The sequence below is a fragment of the Microtus ochrogaster genome, chromosome 26 (assembly GCF_000317375.1).
Source record: "Microtus ochrogaster isolate Prairie Vole_2 chromosome 26, MicOch1.0, whole genome shotgun sequence".
NCBI lineage: Eukaryota > Metazoa > Chordata > Mammalia > Rodentia > Cricetidae > Microtus > Microtus ochrogaster.
The window spans coordinates 4,603,240-4,617,741 of NC_022025.1; the positions used below are offsets into that span (position 1 = coordinate 4,603,240).

The 14,502-nt window shown below is 41.3% G+C and overlaps 1 protein-coding gene across 1 annotated transcript in view; it reads left to right on the plus strand.

Annotated features, from left to right (window-relative positions):
* Positions 1 to 14,502, plus strand: part of Abcb4 (ATP binding cassette subfamily B member 4) — a 56,272-nt gene that overhangs the window by 13,252 nt on the left and 28,518 nt on the right. The window contains exons 7-15 of the mRNA XM_005358315.3: positions 1,164 to 1,335; positions 2,718 to 2,842; positions 4,902 to 5,073; positions 7,507 to 7,620; positions 7,974 to 8,084; positions 8,290 to 8,415; positions 10,802 to 11,005; positions 11,570 to 11,740; positions 12,665 to 12,826. Of these exons, the coding sequence (XP_005358372.1) occupies positions 1,164 to 1,335; positions 2,718 to 2,842; positions 4,902 to 5,073; positions 7,507 to 7,620; positions 7,974 to 8,084; positions 8,290 to 8,415; positions 10,802 to 11,005; positions 11,570 to 11,740; positions 12,665 to 12,826 (1,357 nt within the window). The remainder of the gene's footprint in view (positions 1 to 1,163; positions 1,336 to 2,717; positions 2,843 to 4,901; positions 5,074 to 7,506; positions 7,621 to 7,973; positions 8,085 to 8,289; positions 8,416 to 10,801; positions 11,006 to 11,569; positions 11,741 to 12,664; positions 12,827 to 14,502) is intronic.

Here is a 14,502-nt window from a genome sequence, read left to right on the forward strand (position 1 = left end):
CAGTCACACCGCAGTCACACTACAGTCACACTGCAGTCACACCGCAGTCACACTACAGTCACACCGCAGTCACACTACAGTCACACCGCAGTCACGCCGCAGTCACCCTGCAGTCACGCTGCAGTCACGCTACCGTCACGCCGCAGTCACGCTAGTCACGCCGCAGTCACGCTGCAGTCACGCCACAGTCACGCTACAGTCACGCTGCAGTCACACTGCAGCCACGCTGCAGTCACGCTGCAGCCACACTGCAGCCACGCTGCAGCCACACTGGAGTCACACTGCATTCACCCTACAGTCATGCTACAGTCATGCTGCAGTCACGCTACAGTCACGCTGCCGTCACACTGCAGTCACACTACAGTCACACTGACCATGAGAACACAAGCAAGGGGGCAGGTCGGATACCTCGTATTTGAGATGCTTGTAACTAGGAGTTGGTCCTGATGTGTGGACTTTGGGGATTTTGACGTGTCTGTATACACTTTACCAATGGAGCACTCTTAAAAGGAAAAATCTGAAATACCTTTTAGCATCAACACAGTGCTCATAAAGTTACAAATGCTGGCTGTGGTGAAGAGGGAAAAGAAAGAAAGAAAGAAAGAAAGAAAGAAAGAAAGAAAGAAAGAAAGAAAGAAAGAAAGAAAGAAAGAAAGAAGAAAGAAAGAGGAAGAAAAGAAAGAAAATAGAAAGAGAAGGAAGGAAGGAGGGAAGGAGGGAAGGAAGGAAGGAAGGAAGGAAGGAAGGAAGGAAGGAGGGAGGGAAGGCGGGAAGGAGGGAGAGGAATATACTTGTTTTAATTTTAGAGAAATGATGTTCGACCTAGAACAGGACTTTTCTGTGATTGTGCTTTGACTGTTGTAATACCTTTTCTAATTTCTTCGTTTAAACAAACTGACTCTTGGCCACAGTGTTAATGCTTCTGTGATAGGATTAACGGATTTCATAGGATCAGCTTCATAGCCTTAACTTCTTAGAAACATAAACTCATCCTGAGTTTCCTTTGTTAGTGTTTTCATGGGGAAAGAGCCAGGAGGCTGACTCTAAACAAGACTCACAGTAGGATGGGCATGGTGTTCTTATCTGTGTGTTTATTAAATGTCTACTTCACCTTCTGACTGAAGACCTCCTGACTGTAACCACCTAGGTGTGATCTTTTTTAGTGACATCTCCAGAATCAGTGAAGGAATTGGTGACAAGGTTGGAATGTTCTTTCAAGCAATAGCCACGTTTTTTGCAGGCTTCATAGTGGGGTTCCTCAGAGGATGGAAGCTCACACTGGTGATCATGGCCATCAGCCCCATCCTGGGGCTCTCTACAGCTGTGTGGGCAAAGGTGTGTGAAACCCCAACATTCTTCTGTGTGCTGGCCCACAGAGCGTTGCTTTGTGTATTCAGAGTGTATGTGTATCTTCTGCCCATTCAGAGGTGTGCTCAGTGTCTGCAGAAGCCATGTATGTCATTCACATAGAGCTTTAATATCAATATTAATGTTTAATATGATTCCAAACACTACAGTTCTTACCTTAATCACTATTCTTCATTTCACTGTTACCTCTCTGAGTAAATATCCTCATGTGATGTTTGAAATAACAGGTATGGTTATATTTTTATTTAAGGAAACACAAATTTAAACATAGTCCTCCAAATGATTGAACGAATAACAGAAGCTTTAAACGGGGCAGGGGTTATGGTCCCCGTGACAATTACATAGCACTCTGTTGATGTTAACTTGTTTGCATACACATAAAATCATATTTACTTGAGCTAACATTTTAGAGTAGAGTGAATTTGCTGGCTATTTTCATACACCCTAAGGCTGATGATTCACTTAATCAGTTGTATCTCTTTTGTTTTGATTTTTCTCCTCTGCTATCGTATTTAACCATCCTATTATCTAGTTCTACTATCTAGAATCACCATTAATAGTTTGAAAGTATCATTTTCATCTTACCTTGCAAAAATGAGGATAAGTCCTCATTATTTTTTTTTTTTTAGTTAGATCTCCAGAACCCAAATTAAAAAAAAAATTCCTGGGTTTGGTGTTACAAGTTTGTAAGGTCCGCACTGGGGAGGCAGAGACAGGCAGATCCCTGGGGAGGGCCATTGAGCTGGCCCAGCCTAACTAGTGAGTTCCAGGCCTGGGGATGGCCATTGAGCTGCCCAGCCTAACTAGTGAGTTCCAGGCCTGGGGATGGCCATTGAGCTGGCCCAGCCTAACTAGTGAGTTCCAGGCCTGGGGAGGGCTGTTGAGACAGCCTAGACTAATAGTGAGCTCCAAGCCAATGAGAGACTATCTTTAAAAAACATGGATGCTCAGCTTAGAATAAGATATAGTATTTTTGATGTTAATACTCTTTTTATGCACATAAATATATAAACGTCTCTCTCATACACACAAATTATGACATTAGAAAGGAAAAGCATAATTCATCTTTCCAAGGTGTAAGGTTTTATTTTATCTAACTTCAGAGTTGACAGAAAACAAAAACATGAGAGGTGTGGAATTTGACAGGATTCTCAAATAAACTGTCCCTGATGATTCGGGTAGCCCGGATCTAGCCTTTATGAGAGGCATGCTAAGCCCCGCCTTGAGACCTGCTTTCAGTGTTGTAAAGCGTAGGGTCTATGTGGGCAAGTGGGGGATAAAGCACTGTGAAGACTGTCTTTTACCTCTTCTCTCTATGCAAAAGTCGTGACTGTGTCTCTTCTGAACAGATCCTCTCAACGTTCAGCGACAAAGAACTAGCTGCATACGCAAAAGCAGGTGCCGTGGCTGAAGAGGCTCTGGGAGCCATCAGGACCGTGATAGCTTTCGGGGGCCAGAACAAAGAACTAGAAAGGTCAGGAAGTTTCTTTGTCTGCTGATTCAAAGAATCCACTTCTCCGTGGTTTCATTCATTCTTTTGTGGTATGTGTTTACCGCTCTCTCTTTCCTGGTAGTCGCCTTCCCCATATGATAGAAGCATCTGTCGCCACCGGCTGTGACTTGTCATCCTTCTGTGCTCTGCAGACTCTTCTAGAGGCCCGATGATGCCTAGGGGCTTGCTTCCCAGCATAATAGTTTTAACTGCGTAAAAGGAAACATGCAGGGTCCCAAAGCCATCAATAAAGTACAGTTACGAAGGTACTGTCTACTTTTCCAACCCCTTAGTGGCAATGAACTGGAATACCAAAGAGAAAAATCTTAGTTTGCATATCTTAATGAATTTGGAGACAAATATATGTGTATATAAATCATTAATATTCTCATTAAAATAATTTACCCCAATAAAGTTGAAATATGACCCCATATAGAAATCTTTTTATGTGAGATTTTTGATACCCACAACTCTTTGAATACAGTGTCTGGAAATTCCCCAAGTTTCCAGTGTTAAAAAGACGGGTTCTCCAACCCATTCCTCTTCATTTTCTGGTTTTCTGTTCTTCATCCCTCTTCACAGCCAGCATGTCTCTGGTTCTCTAACCTCTTCCTTTTTTTCTCTCTCACTGCTGCTTCCTGTACACACAATAGTCCCCACAGACCACACTAACCCTCAGTTGGACCTCAGGATGGCAGTGTAATCACGCCGCTCCGTTACCCAGTGAAGGTAATTACGGCATGCCCACTCTCACTGGAGCATTGCGTCACCCTGGGGCACAGGGCAACCTTGCTGCTGCGTGCACCAGGAGACTCTGCCGCTCAGCAGAAACCACAGTGTTGGATGTGGTGCCCAGGGTGCCTCCTGGAACACAGCTCTGCTGGATGAGTGCAGCATTCACAGTGGAGGAAAGGACTCTAGAGAACTGGGTGCTTAGAGGCGTGTAGGAAAACCTTTCTGCGTGGCAGCATACATTAAAAAAATGACTAATGAATTTCCATGCCTCATTTGATTGAACTAAAAATATAGTGATGTTGCTGGGGAGTGTTGATAAAGAGAAATACTCCAGTTTATATGATGTTTTCCCTCAGAGTTTCATTGGAAATTGGAAATTCCAGGGAGCCAACCCTGGAATTTCTACAGTGATTGAATCTAGCACGGAATTTAATTAATTAATTTAATTAATTTAACCTGATGTAAAAATACTTTGATGTGTTAAACTCATTCATAAGATTTGTAAATACATATGTATACATATATAGCTGCATATGAAGTTAAAATATTCAGATACTAAAATATCATTCAAAAGTAAGATGATAATAGGATGAAAAATGTAAGAAAATATGTTTTAGTATGGTAGGAGCAACAGAAACAAGAATTAGCAAGTTTGCCACCAACTATACACCCGTTAATATACTAACTCTGCTTTGTAATTATCCGCCAGCCTCTTGATTATCTTCCTAAGTTCTAGTTGGTAGAGTTCTTGCCTCCATTTCTCAGTCAATGAAACTAAAGTCAAAAAAAAAAAAATGGAGAAAGAGCTTATGTCCTGTAAGACACCTGACCTTACACGTGACTTGGCAATGAAGGCAGCTTGATTTATAAAAATCCTTTACCCAGAAGAGCAACCTAGGGAAAATGTCCTTTTCTATAGAGAGGGAAGCAGAAAGAGTAGCCATCTGGGGTTATGTTGTTTATTTTAATCCTACCTTAATCCTGATGGGTGATGCTGGCCATGAAGATAATAATAAGATTGTTTCAACTCCAGGAGTGCGACTTCAATTCCGGGGCAGCCGTGGGAACACTGGTTGGCACGGGAGAGTTCAGCATAGAGGAGGCAGGCCGGTGAGGAGCAGGCTAGGTCTGTTCTAGTGAGCCCTGATCCTGAATGGGGCCACTTCCCAGGATGCTGGGGCTCCCAAGAGATTATTATCTTTTTTTTAAAAAAAAAAAAAAACTCCTTGCTGAAAAAGAGGTGATTATGGTTCAGGTTGTAAATTGTTTTTCTCATGATAACATTCCCCTCTTCATTTTCTGGCAGGTATCAGAAACATTTAGAAAATGCCAAAAAAATTGGAATAAAAAAGGCTATCTCAGCGAACATATCCATGGGCATCGCCTTCTTGTTAATATATGCATCCTACGCACTGGCCTTCTGGTATGGGTCCACTCTGGTCATCTCAAAAGAGTATACTATTGGAAATGCAGTAACCGTAAGTAATACCTCCAGTATTTACAAGCAATCTGTGCTCATTTTCCCCGCATCTTCTCTTTCTTGTTTAAAGATTTGATTTTAGTGTTATTTTAAAGTGTGTGTGTGTGTGTGTGTGTGTGTGTGTGTATGCGCTCGTGCGTGTGCGTGATGAGTGCAAGTACCTACTAGAGGTGTAGGATTCCCCTGGACCTGGAGTTAAAGACAGTTGTGATGAGTCACCTGCTATAGGTACGATGAACCAAACCTGGTCCCTGCAGGAGCAGGATGTATTCTTAACCCTAAGCCATCTCTCCAGCCCCTGCCTATTCTTTTTCCATCTTCCTTCTTTTGGAAGAATAAGTTGCGATTGTTTGTTTTATCTTTGCCGTCGTGTGGGTAGAGCTGATCTTCTGAAACATACAAGTCCTAGTGATGAATGGGGACAAGATAATAACATACTGGGGAAATACATATGCATGCAAAGGGAAATGAAGAGGGAAAGAATTTATGAATGGGATAGCATGTATTGGAAATACCCTTCCTTATTCTCCTGTTGAGTTTAACTTGAGGATATAATATACATCTATTATCATAGATAGGTCATTGTGTAAAATAGAACACACAACACAATAAGTACCAGCTTCTTAAAATATAAAAGAAAATTTGTTAGTTCACTTGTCTATGTGAAAGTGAAAATGCCCTCATGACACGGTTATGAAAATAACATATTCTAATTATTCTAAAGATTAAAATAAACACTTTTAAAATTTTAGTTACTTACAGTCTAAGAATTCATGTAGGCTTGATGGTGAATTTTGGTATGTATTTTTCAGATGTATACGCTTTCTCTCCCCCAAAATGAGGTCATAATATCTAGGTCTTCCTTGGGCAGTCTTTTCTGTAAACCACTGATATTTTGTGATCATCATTCCATGTTGGGGTTGGTCAGTACAAAATCATTTAAACAGAAATGTTTCAAAACTTGTTTCTTAAAATGAAAATCCTAAGTATAATTAGGTCCCTGAACTTTTTCCATACAGAAACTTGAATCTCACAATGTACCCTACGATGGCTTCACCGGGCCTTGGGCAAGGCTGAGGGTATTAGTAACAACCGCGCCACCCCAGCCCTCTCTTCTCTGGCGGCTCTGTGGCAGTTCGCCACTTTTTCTCACTTTCTCATTTCCCCCTGATGACTCGACAGAGTCGCGTCTTGACTTTGCCATTAACCTTGTGATGAATTTGCCCACGTTTGTAGCATGAGGAGAATATCCGTGTCACAAGGCTGAAAGTGGCTTCCAAGATAAAGGGAACCTGGCGATCCCCACACAAAGTGCTGAGACTGTTGCATTAACGTCTTAGCTTCTACTCTGATGAGAAGTTTTTCTCATTGGTCCTTATTTATATTGAAATAAGAGACAGATAATTAAATGTGTTTGGGTTTTGTAAACATGAATAAGACTGCTGTTTCCAGAGAAAATTAGCTATATGTAGAAGTTTTACTATGCCTAGAGAGAAGAGAGTAATTTCTCTTCTATATTTTTCTTAAATTATGTATGTTATTAATCTGGTTTCCTGAAACTGTATTCTTGGATTTATATATGAGTTTATTTTTCAGTGAAAAAACAAGAAGAAACATGCATTGTTTTGTGTGCTGTAGAACAGAATAACCAGAGTCCTATAAATTTCGTGTCCTATAAATGGGTGAACTGACTAGGAATGGTCACACACCTTTAATCTCAGCACACAGGAGACTGGGGTTAGAGAATAGGGGTCCCTATGAGGCCTAGGTCAGCCTGGGGTACATAATGGGTTTCAGACCATCTTGGTCTACAAGAAGATATTTAAAAAAAAAAATAACTTAACATTTTGCATAAAATTTTGTCCATATGTCCATATAAAAGTCTGCAATAGCCTTTCAAGGAAAAATTCCATGGGGTCAAACTCTGTAATGTTTCCTGTTGAACGTTTTGTGCAGTTCCCCGCAGAGATGGAGAAAATGGTAGAGAACTGAATGATAACACTAGTGGGAAAGCACTTTGGTGGCATTAACTTCGGCGCTAATGAAATGGGTTTCAGAAGTCTTTATGACAGGCAATTATATAATCAGAAAAATGCAGCAAATAGTTTGGAAGACTAAGCAAAATTTATTTTTGATGCTGAAAAGCACAGGTAATAGAATGCTATATTGATTTTTATAAATTTTGTTCTCTACTGAAGCAGTTTTTATTTTTTATTAAAATGACAAAAGTGCTTATCACGCTAATTATATACATGTATCAAATTAGCACAATGTGTCCATAAAGATGTACAAATACAGTTTCTTAATATGAAATAAAGATTGCTACGTGTTCAATAAATCTCAAATCCCCCCTTTGTACTTGGTATTTCAAGCGAGCTCTAACTCGGATGGTGTCGTTCTGCCCTAAACATTCCCGTGCTCTTTCGCTCAGGTGTTCTTCTCAATCCTCATTGGTGCTTTCAGTGTGGGGCAGGCTGCTCCCTGTATTGATGCTTTTGCCAATGCACGAGGAGCAGCTTACGTGATCTTTGACATTATTGACAACGTGAGTAAAAGCATACCTATTTGGCCACTTAGAAAATCTACGCATATATGTCAAAAACTGGAAGTGAAGTGTCGCATGAAATAAAATGAATATCACCTATAAAAGTTTCATGTAACACAATACACACATGCATACACACATGCTCATGTATACATCCGTAAACACAGGTGCCATGCACATGCATGCCCACACATCCACATGCATACCCACACCACACCTTCACTGTGGGTTTGCTCACATGAACAAGATTATGCCACTCCAGGTTTTACTTTTAGCATTTGATGAGCCCTATTCCTTAAAATTATAATTGCTTATTCCTTGATAAAATAGTCATTGAATTTTGTTTTATTTAGAATCCTAAAATTGACAGTCTTTCAGAGAGAGGACACAAACCAGACAGCATCAAAGGAAATCTGGACTTCAGTGATGTTCACTTTTCCTATCCATCTCGGGCTAATATCAAGGTACCGTCAATAGTACTGGAATTCCCAGCTTAAATAATCTCTGGTCATTTTTCTATAGTCTACTTCCTGGGATGTTTATGTACTTTGTCCTGTTGGAGTTAAACTCTTAATTGACACCTTTTCCCCCCTAATTCTAACTAGTATTGAATTATTCCTTTTTTGGAGCTGTGTTGTGGAGTGTGTTCTGCCTTGCTTTCTCCTGCAGATCTTGAAGGGCCTCAACCTGAAGGTGCAGAGCGGACAGACAGTGGCCCTGGTCGGCAACAGTGGCTGTGGGAAGAGCACCACTGTCCAGCTGCTGCAGAGGCTCTACGACCCCACAGAGGGTACGGTAAGTGGGAAGAGCTGGGGAAGCTGGGCGTAAATTGGCACTAGATATTGTTTTCTTACAGATAAATCTGTGTGTGCATCTGAGCTTGGCAAGAGCACACAGTGTCGCAATGCATTGGGACAAGGCACATATTTCTGGGCATGGGGCAAATGCTTTCAGTGAAAGCCTTGAAACAACAGGCACTAGACAGGACTCTTCTGTCACCAAATACTGCTCCCAGCTGAGTCTGAGTTGACAAAACAAATTCCACAAAGTTATTTCTGACAGTCTGGAATTGTGGCCACAGATATCATAAAACTGCAATTACATTCAGCAAAAATGATTGTTTTCTTTAGCTTTAGTATAACACGGAGAAATCAGAATCTCCTACCAGAACAAAGGTGAGAACAGGCTAGAATATTTTCTTTTTCCCCCCTCAGGGAATGCACATACCCTTCACCTAGATCATCTTTATTTTTGACCCATTTACTTTTTTCTCCTTTTCCGGGTATGTGGGCTAAGCTACAGGATATGACAAACTTCAGAATATGTTTCCTAAGAGGGCTATTCTCTTGTACAGAGAATGACGATCGGAATTGTTGAAACCCCAAGTTAACAAGACTAACTTAGTTTACACTCCTCTTCAGCTGTCCCAACTTAAGGACATTGTGTTTCCCAAATGTTAGTCATCAACTATGAAACACAACTCTACAAAGGATCTTAGCTCTCTTTCTGTGACCGTGGCCAACAGCGACTGAGGGTAGGAAAGGGTTTATTTGGCTTCTCCTTACTGGCGACAGTCATCATTGAGTCAGGACAGGAACTCATGCAGGACCGTGGAGCAGAGGTCATGGAGGAAGTGAGCTGGCTAGCTGGCTCTCTCAGCATCAGGCTCACTTATATCCTATAGCCCAGGCCACCTTCTCAGGGAATGAAACTAACCACAGTGTGCTGGGAGCTCCTATATCACTTAACCGTTTAATACTTTAGAAATTAATGTGAGTCTATGAAAGCAACCCTGCTGATTTTAGGATATGAACAAACAAATGATTGGAGAATAAATATAAAGTTGTTTTCTTTATGTACCCTGGTAGGTCTACCGTACTCTAGTACATGACTACATCCAAGAGTATATAGACAACAGAGGTTGGACTTCATTTATGTGTGTGTGGTGTATGTAAATGAAGATAATATAATTTTTATCATTCTGTATAAATCATAATTTATATATATGTATATATATAAATAAGAGTTTGTGGGTGTGGAAGGGAGCTGGATCTGGGGAAAGCTGGGACAAGAGGGTGAATGTATCAAACAATACATAGAATTCTTAAACAATTAAGCTTTAAAGGAGAAGATAAATATCAATTTACAAAGTATTTTTGAGAAATGGTCAGCTTAAACTATGGGATATAGATTCTGGGAGAAGGACAATCATTTTTTTTACCTGTTTACTCCTGCCCCCATGAGCCCACCAGGCTCTAACATTAGTTCCAAACCCGTAGTCACATAGATTGGCCTCAGTGGGTCAAAAAATACAGCAAAAAGACACGAACCACGGAAAGGACCTGTAGGTAGGAGGGAGAGTTGACAGGGACGGGGACGGGAGGAAAATAAGCGAGGACTGGGGTGAAATAAGCAGAATGCATTATTTACATAGATCTGTATTGAATGTTAAATTGCCGAAGAACAAACAATTAAAAAATGGTCAGCAATGGACCCCAGTCCTAGTACGGTATAATGAAGAAGACGTTTTGTTTATTTCTGCTTATGCTGTCCATTACTAAGTTACTTATGAAGCGATGTATTTAGCTTTTCTTCATCAAGGAGTAAATGCCCAGCAAACAACAGTAAATTGGCATAAAGAAAAAAAAATCTTTCTTCTCAACTTAATAATTCTCGGCTTTTAGAATATGTTTGAAAAAAGAAATGTTCAAAAGTTAAGAAATGATAAAGTAAATTATGGTATGTTAGCATAACAAAACACCAAAATGTCATCTAAATATATGTGGATTAGTTAGGTAAGGGGGCATGTTAACTTAAATTTATCATTAGTAATTGAAACAGTGGCATGCCTAAAACATAACTGGACTGGATGTGCACTGTGGAGGAAGTGCCCTCGAGTATATAAAAGGCCTCAGGCTCATTTTTTCAGCACTGTGTCAAATAATTACATATCTAAAATTTCTTATGGAGGATAACTAATAATCTATTTATATGTATATATGAAAATATCAGGAGAAACTATGGATGCTTTATTTCATTCTTGCATATTACTGTTTATTTTAATTGTTATATCTAACTTTTGAATGAATTCAATACTAGCTAAGATATTCTCACAGTAAAGAGCCATTGAGCCTTAGAGATCAGGTTGTTTAAGATACCGAATAGGAAGTCTTTCTTCCAGATTAGCATCGATGGCCAGGACATCCGGGACTTCAATGTCAGGTACCTGCGGGAAATCATCGGAGTGGTCAGTCAGGAGCCGGTGCTGTTTGCGACCACGATCGCCGAGAACATTCGCTATGGCCGTGGCAATGTAACCATGGAGGAGATAAAGAAAGCTGTCAAAGAAGCCAATGCTTACGAGTTCATCATGAAATTGCCACAGGTAAAAAGACTCCCTTAAAATCAGATCTGAAACATTAGGGACTGAGCTGTTGCTTCAAAGCCTAAAGTTTGTGTTACAATGTTGTTCAGCCTTGCTGGGTGAATCCCTTGAATTATTCAGTTAAGGATGACAGACTATATTTGTATGAAAACGATATAAAAGCATATAGGCTATGTGGTGGTAACTTTCAAATTCAGTGTTCATTTGTTATAGTTTATGACCCATTATGACAGTAAAAGCTTCAGCGGTCTCCATCTATTTCTACGAAGTCCATACTTTCGTGTTTCAAATATTTGAAGAAGGCTGACATGGGCTGGAGAGACGGCTCAGCAGTTAAGAGCACTGGCTGCTCTCTGGGGGGACCCAGGTTCAATTCCCAGCACCCACATGGTAGCTCACAACTGTCTGTCGCTCCTGTTCCAGGTGATCCCTAACACAGATATACATGCAGGCAAATGGTGGACGGCTTGCCGAGCATGCTCAAAACCCTCCTGGGTTTGATCCCCAACACTGGAAAATTGGTTGAATGAATGTTTCCAGAGTTTTTCTGGGTTTTCTGTTTAGAAATTTGACACCCTGGTTGGTGATAGAGGAGCGCAGCTGAGTGGGGGACAGAAACAGAGAATCGCCATTGCTCGTGCCCTGGTGCGCAACCCCAAGATCCTCCTGCTGGACGAAGCGACGTCAGCCTTGGACACAGAAAGTGAAGCTGAGGTTCAGGCGGCTCTGGATAAGGTCAGTACCTGAGGGATAAACACCCGGGATTGGGGAGAGACAGCAAATTGGAATGGTTTGCAAATCTCTGTCAGTTCTTTTGGAGTCTAGATTGAGAAACAAACCCATAGGGCAATGAGATCATCTCTTGGGGTTTATCGATTCTCCTGGTCTGCAGCAGAGAGAGGTCAGTGGTCTTGGCTACCGTCCACCATGGTGCAATAAACCTAGATTAAAGCTTGTGGGAGGAACAGTCTAGTTTTGCTTCTTTCTTGCACTTGGTTCTGTTTGACAAAAGCACTTATGGTAAAATATGTGAAGAAATTAATTTTAAAAATTTATAATTTCTAAGCATTTTTCTATAACAATTTTTAGTGATAGCATAGTGTTCCTTTCTGTGGTTTACTGTACTTTATTTTAAATTTTAAGCTATTTCTTTGTAAATTTACTAATTTTGTTAAACCAATAAAAGGGCAAATACATTGAAATATATGTGAAATACATATAAATAAATATGTGAATATATATATGTATGTAACATATAAATTATGCTCAGATCAGGTTCTGGAGAAAGCTATGGCTTCATAATGACCTCCCTAAAATGTTTCTGCCAGTGTTCAGTGCACCATACAGCTCAGAGGTAGGGCCTATCGGACAAACAAGAAGACACTTATCAGGTCAAATCTTTAACTTTCTTGAGTATCAGATACTCCATAGTTTTCCAGAGTAATCGGCCCTCAGATTGAAAGGGTTGCTCCCTGCCTGGAGCTCAAATGTGACTTTTGTCTTCTATGGAAGAGAGGTGCCTATGCTTTCAGTACACCGAAATATGGGTGTCACTCTCTATCTCAAACAGCGTCTACCCAAGGCTTGTTTGTGCCTGTTGATTGACAGTGTTTGCACCATAATCCCAGTGCACCACAGATCTGTCCGGTTCCCCTTTAGGCTAGAGAAGGGCGCACCACCATTGTGATTGCCCATCGACTGTCCACAGTCCGAAATGCTGACGTCATCGCTGGGCTTGAGGATGGCGTCATCGTGGAGCAAGGAAGTCACAGGGAGCTGATGGAGAAGGAAGGGGTCTACTTCAAACTCGTGAACACGCAGGTACCGCTTGCCCAGTTGCTTTCCCTCTACTCTCTGAGCAGCGAATACTGTAGTCTTTAAGTTACTAAAACAAATTGCAGCTAATTTCACACAAGGAAATATGACTAGATCGAGGCATTAAAATTAGGCAAGCCTCAAAGCCTTAATTCATAACCTGGGAAAGAGCGAAAGGCCAGGGGAAGACAGGCAAAGGCAAAATTCACAGTTAATGTACCCAGTAGATTAACCCAGTGATTATTGATTGTCTGGGGCATGTGTCCAAACTAACAGGTCCTTCTCAGTGGACACACAGAGAGATCTACAGTGGTCGGGGAAAGGGCTGCAATTTCCTGATCCTTTGTAGATAAACTTGGTAAAGCAAGTGGCAACCCTCATAGCTTTGGGAAGTGAATGGTTGGCTTTAAAAAATTGTTTTCTCTAGCCACTAAAACACTATCACCTTGTCTCCTGTGGTGCACTCTCATTTCAGCAGAATAAGTAACCTAGAACGTCGCTGTGACTGTAGTTCATACATTTTAAACTATGTGAGTCTGCTTTGGCATTGTGATAAGCTCCTGCGTGTGTATTGCAGATTTCCCCCTTGACATTTCTGGTACACATCATGAAATATTATTTCAATTACTCAGCGGTAGTTATAGAAGTATGTGAAACTATTTGTTTCTCTAAAGTTGAATACTTAGCTTGTTTTGTTTTTTTTTTTTTAACATTTTTTCCTTTATTTAAACATTGCAGTACAGGCACAGCTGAAAGCAATGCTAACAATTCCCTCAATTTCGGACGAGCCCCAGCCCGCTGAGTATCAGTCCGCATTGGGATTAGCAAGCCTACTGAGACTCATGGCTATATTTCCGAATGCCTCGCCCTGAAATGTGAGAGCTAGTGCTCTTATAGAACAAAAAATAGAATTATACTTTGTAAAGACTGGGGAGTGGTGGGGAGCGCCAGGGAGAAGATTATTGACAGGTGCAGAGATGCAGGCAGAAGGAAGGAATGTTCCAGAGCCCAGAAGGGCAACTATGACCAACTACAGTGAGTTCTGGATGTCAAAAGAGCTGGGAGAGATTGTTTCCTTTTCATCTGTGCAGACTGAAACCAGAGCCTTATTGAGCAAGGGAAACATTCCACCACCGAGTTACTTTCCTGGCACACTAGCACGAGGAGGGGAGACTTTGAGTAATCAAAATGTCAATCACCCTGACCAGTCACGGCAATTTTAAACACCTGTAGAGAAGCGCACTGATGGCTGGGATGGCAGCTCAGCCAGTAGCATGCTTCTCTTCTAAGCACGAAGACCTAAGGTAGTTTCCAGAAGGAAAAAAAAAAAGTCAGGCATGATGGCATGTACCATGTAGTGTCTGGGGACAACAGGTGGATCTTTGGGGGCTTCTGGGTGGCCAGGCCAGCTTACTTGGCAGGTTCCAGACAAGTGAGAGACCCTCTTTCAGAAAAAGAAGAAAGGTGGAGAAATCCAAGGCACCAAACCTGAGGTTGTCACCTGCCCTTCACTCACTCACACGTTCAGGGGGCACACGTACACACACACACACACACACACACACGCACGTACACACACACACACATACACACACACATACACGCACGTACACACACACACATACACATACATGCACGTACACACACACACGCACGTACACACACACACATACACGCACGTA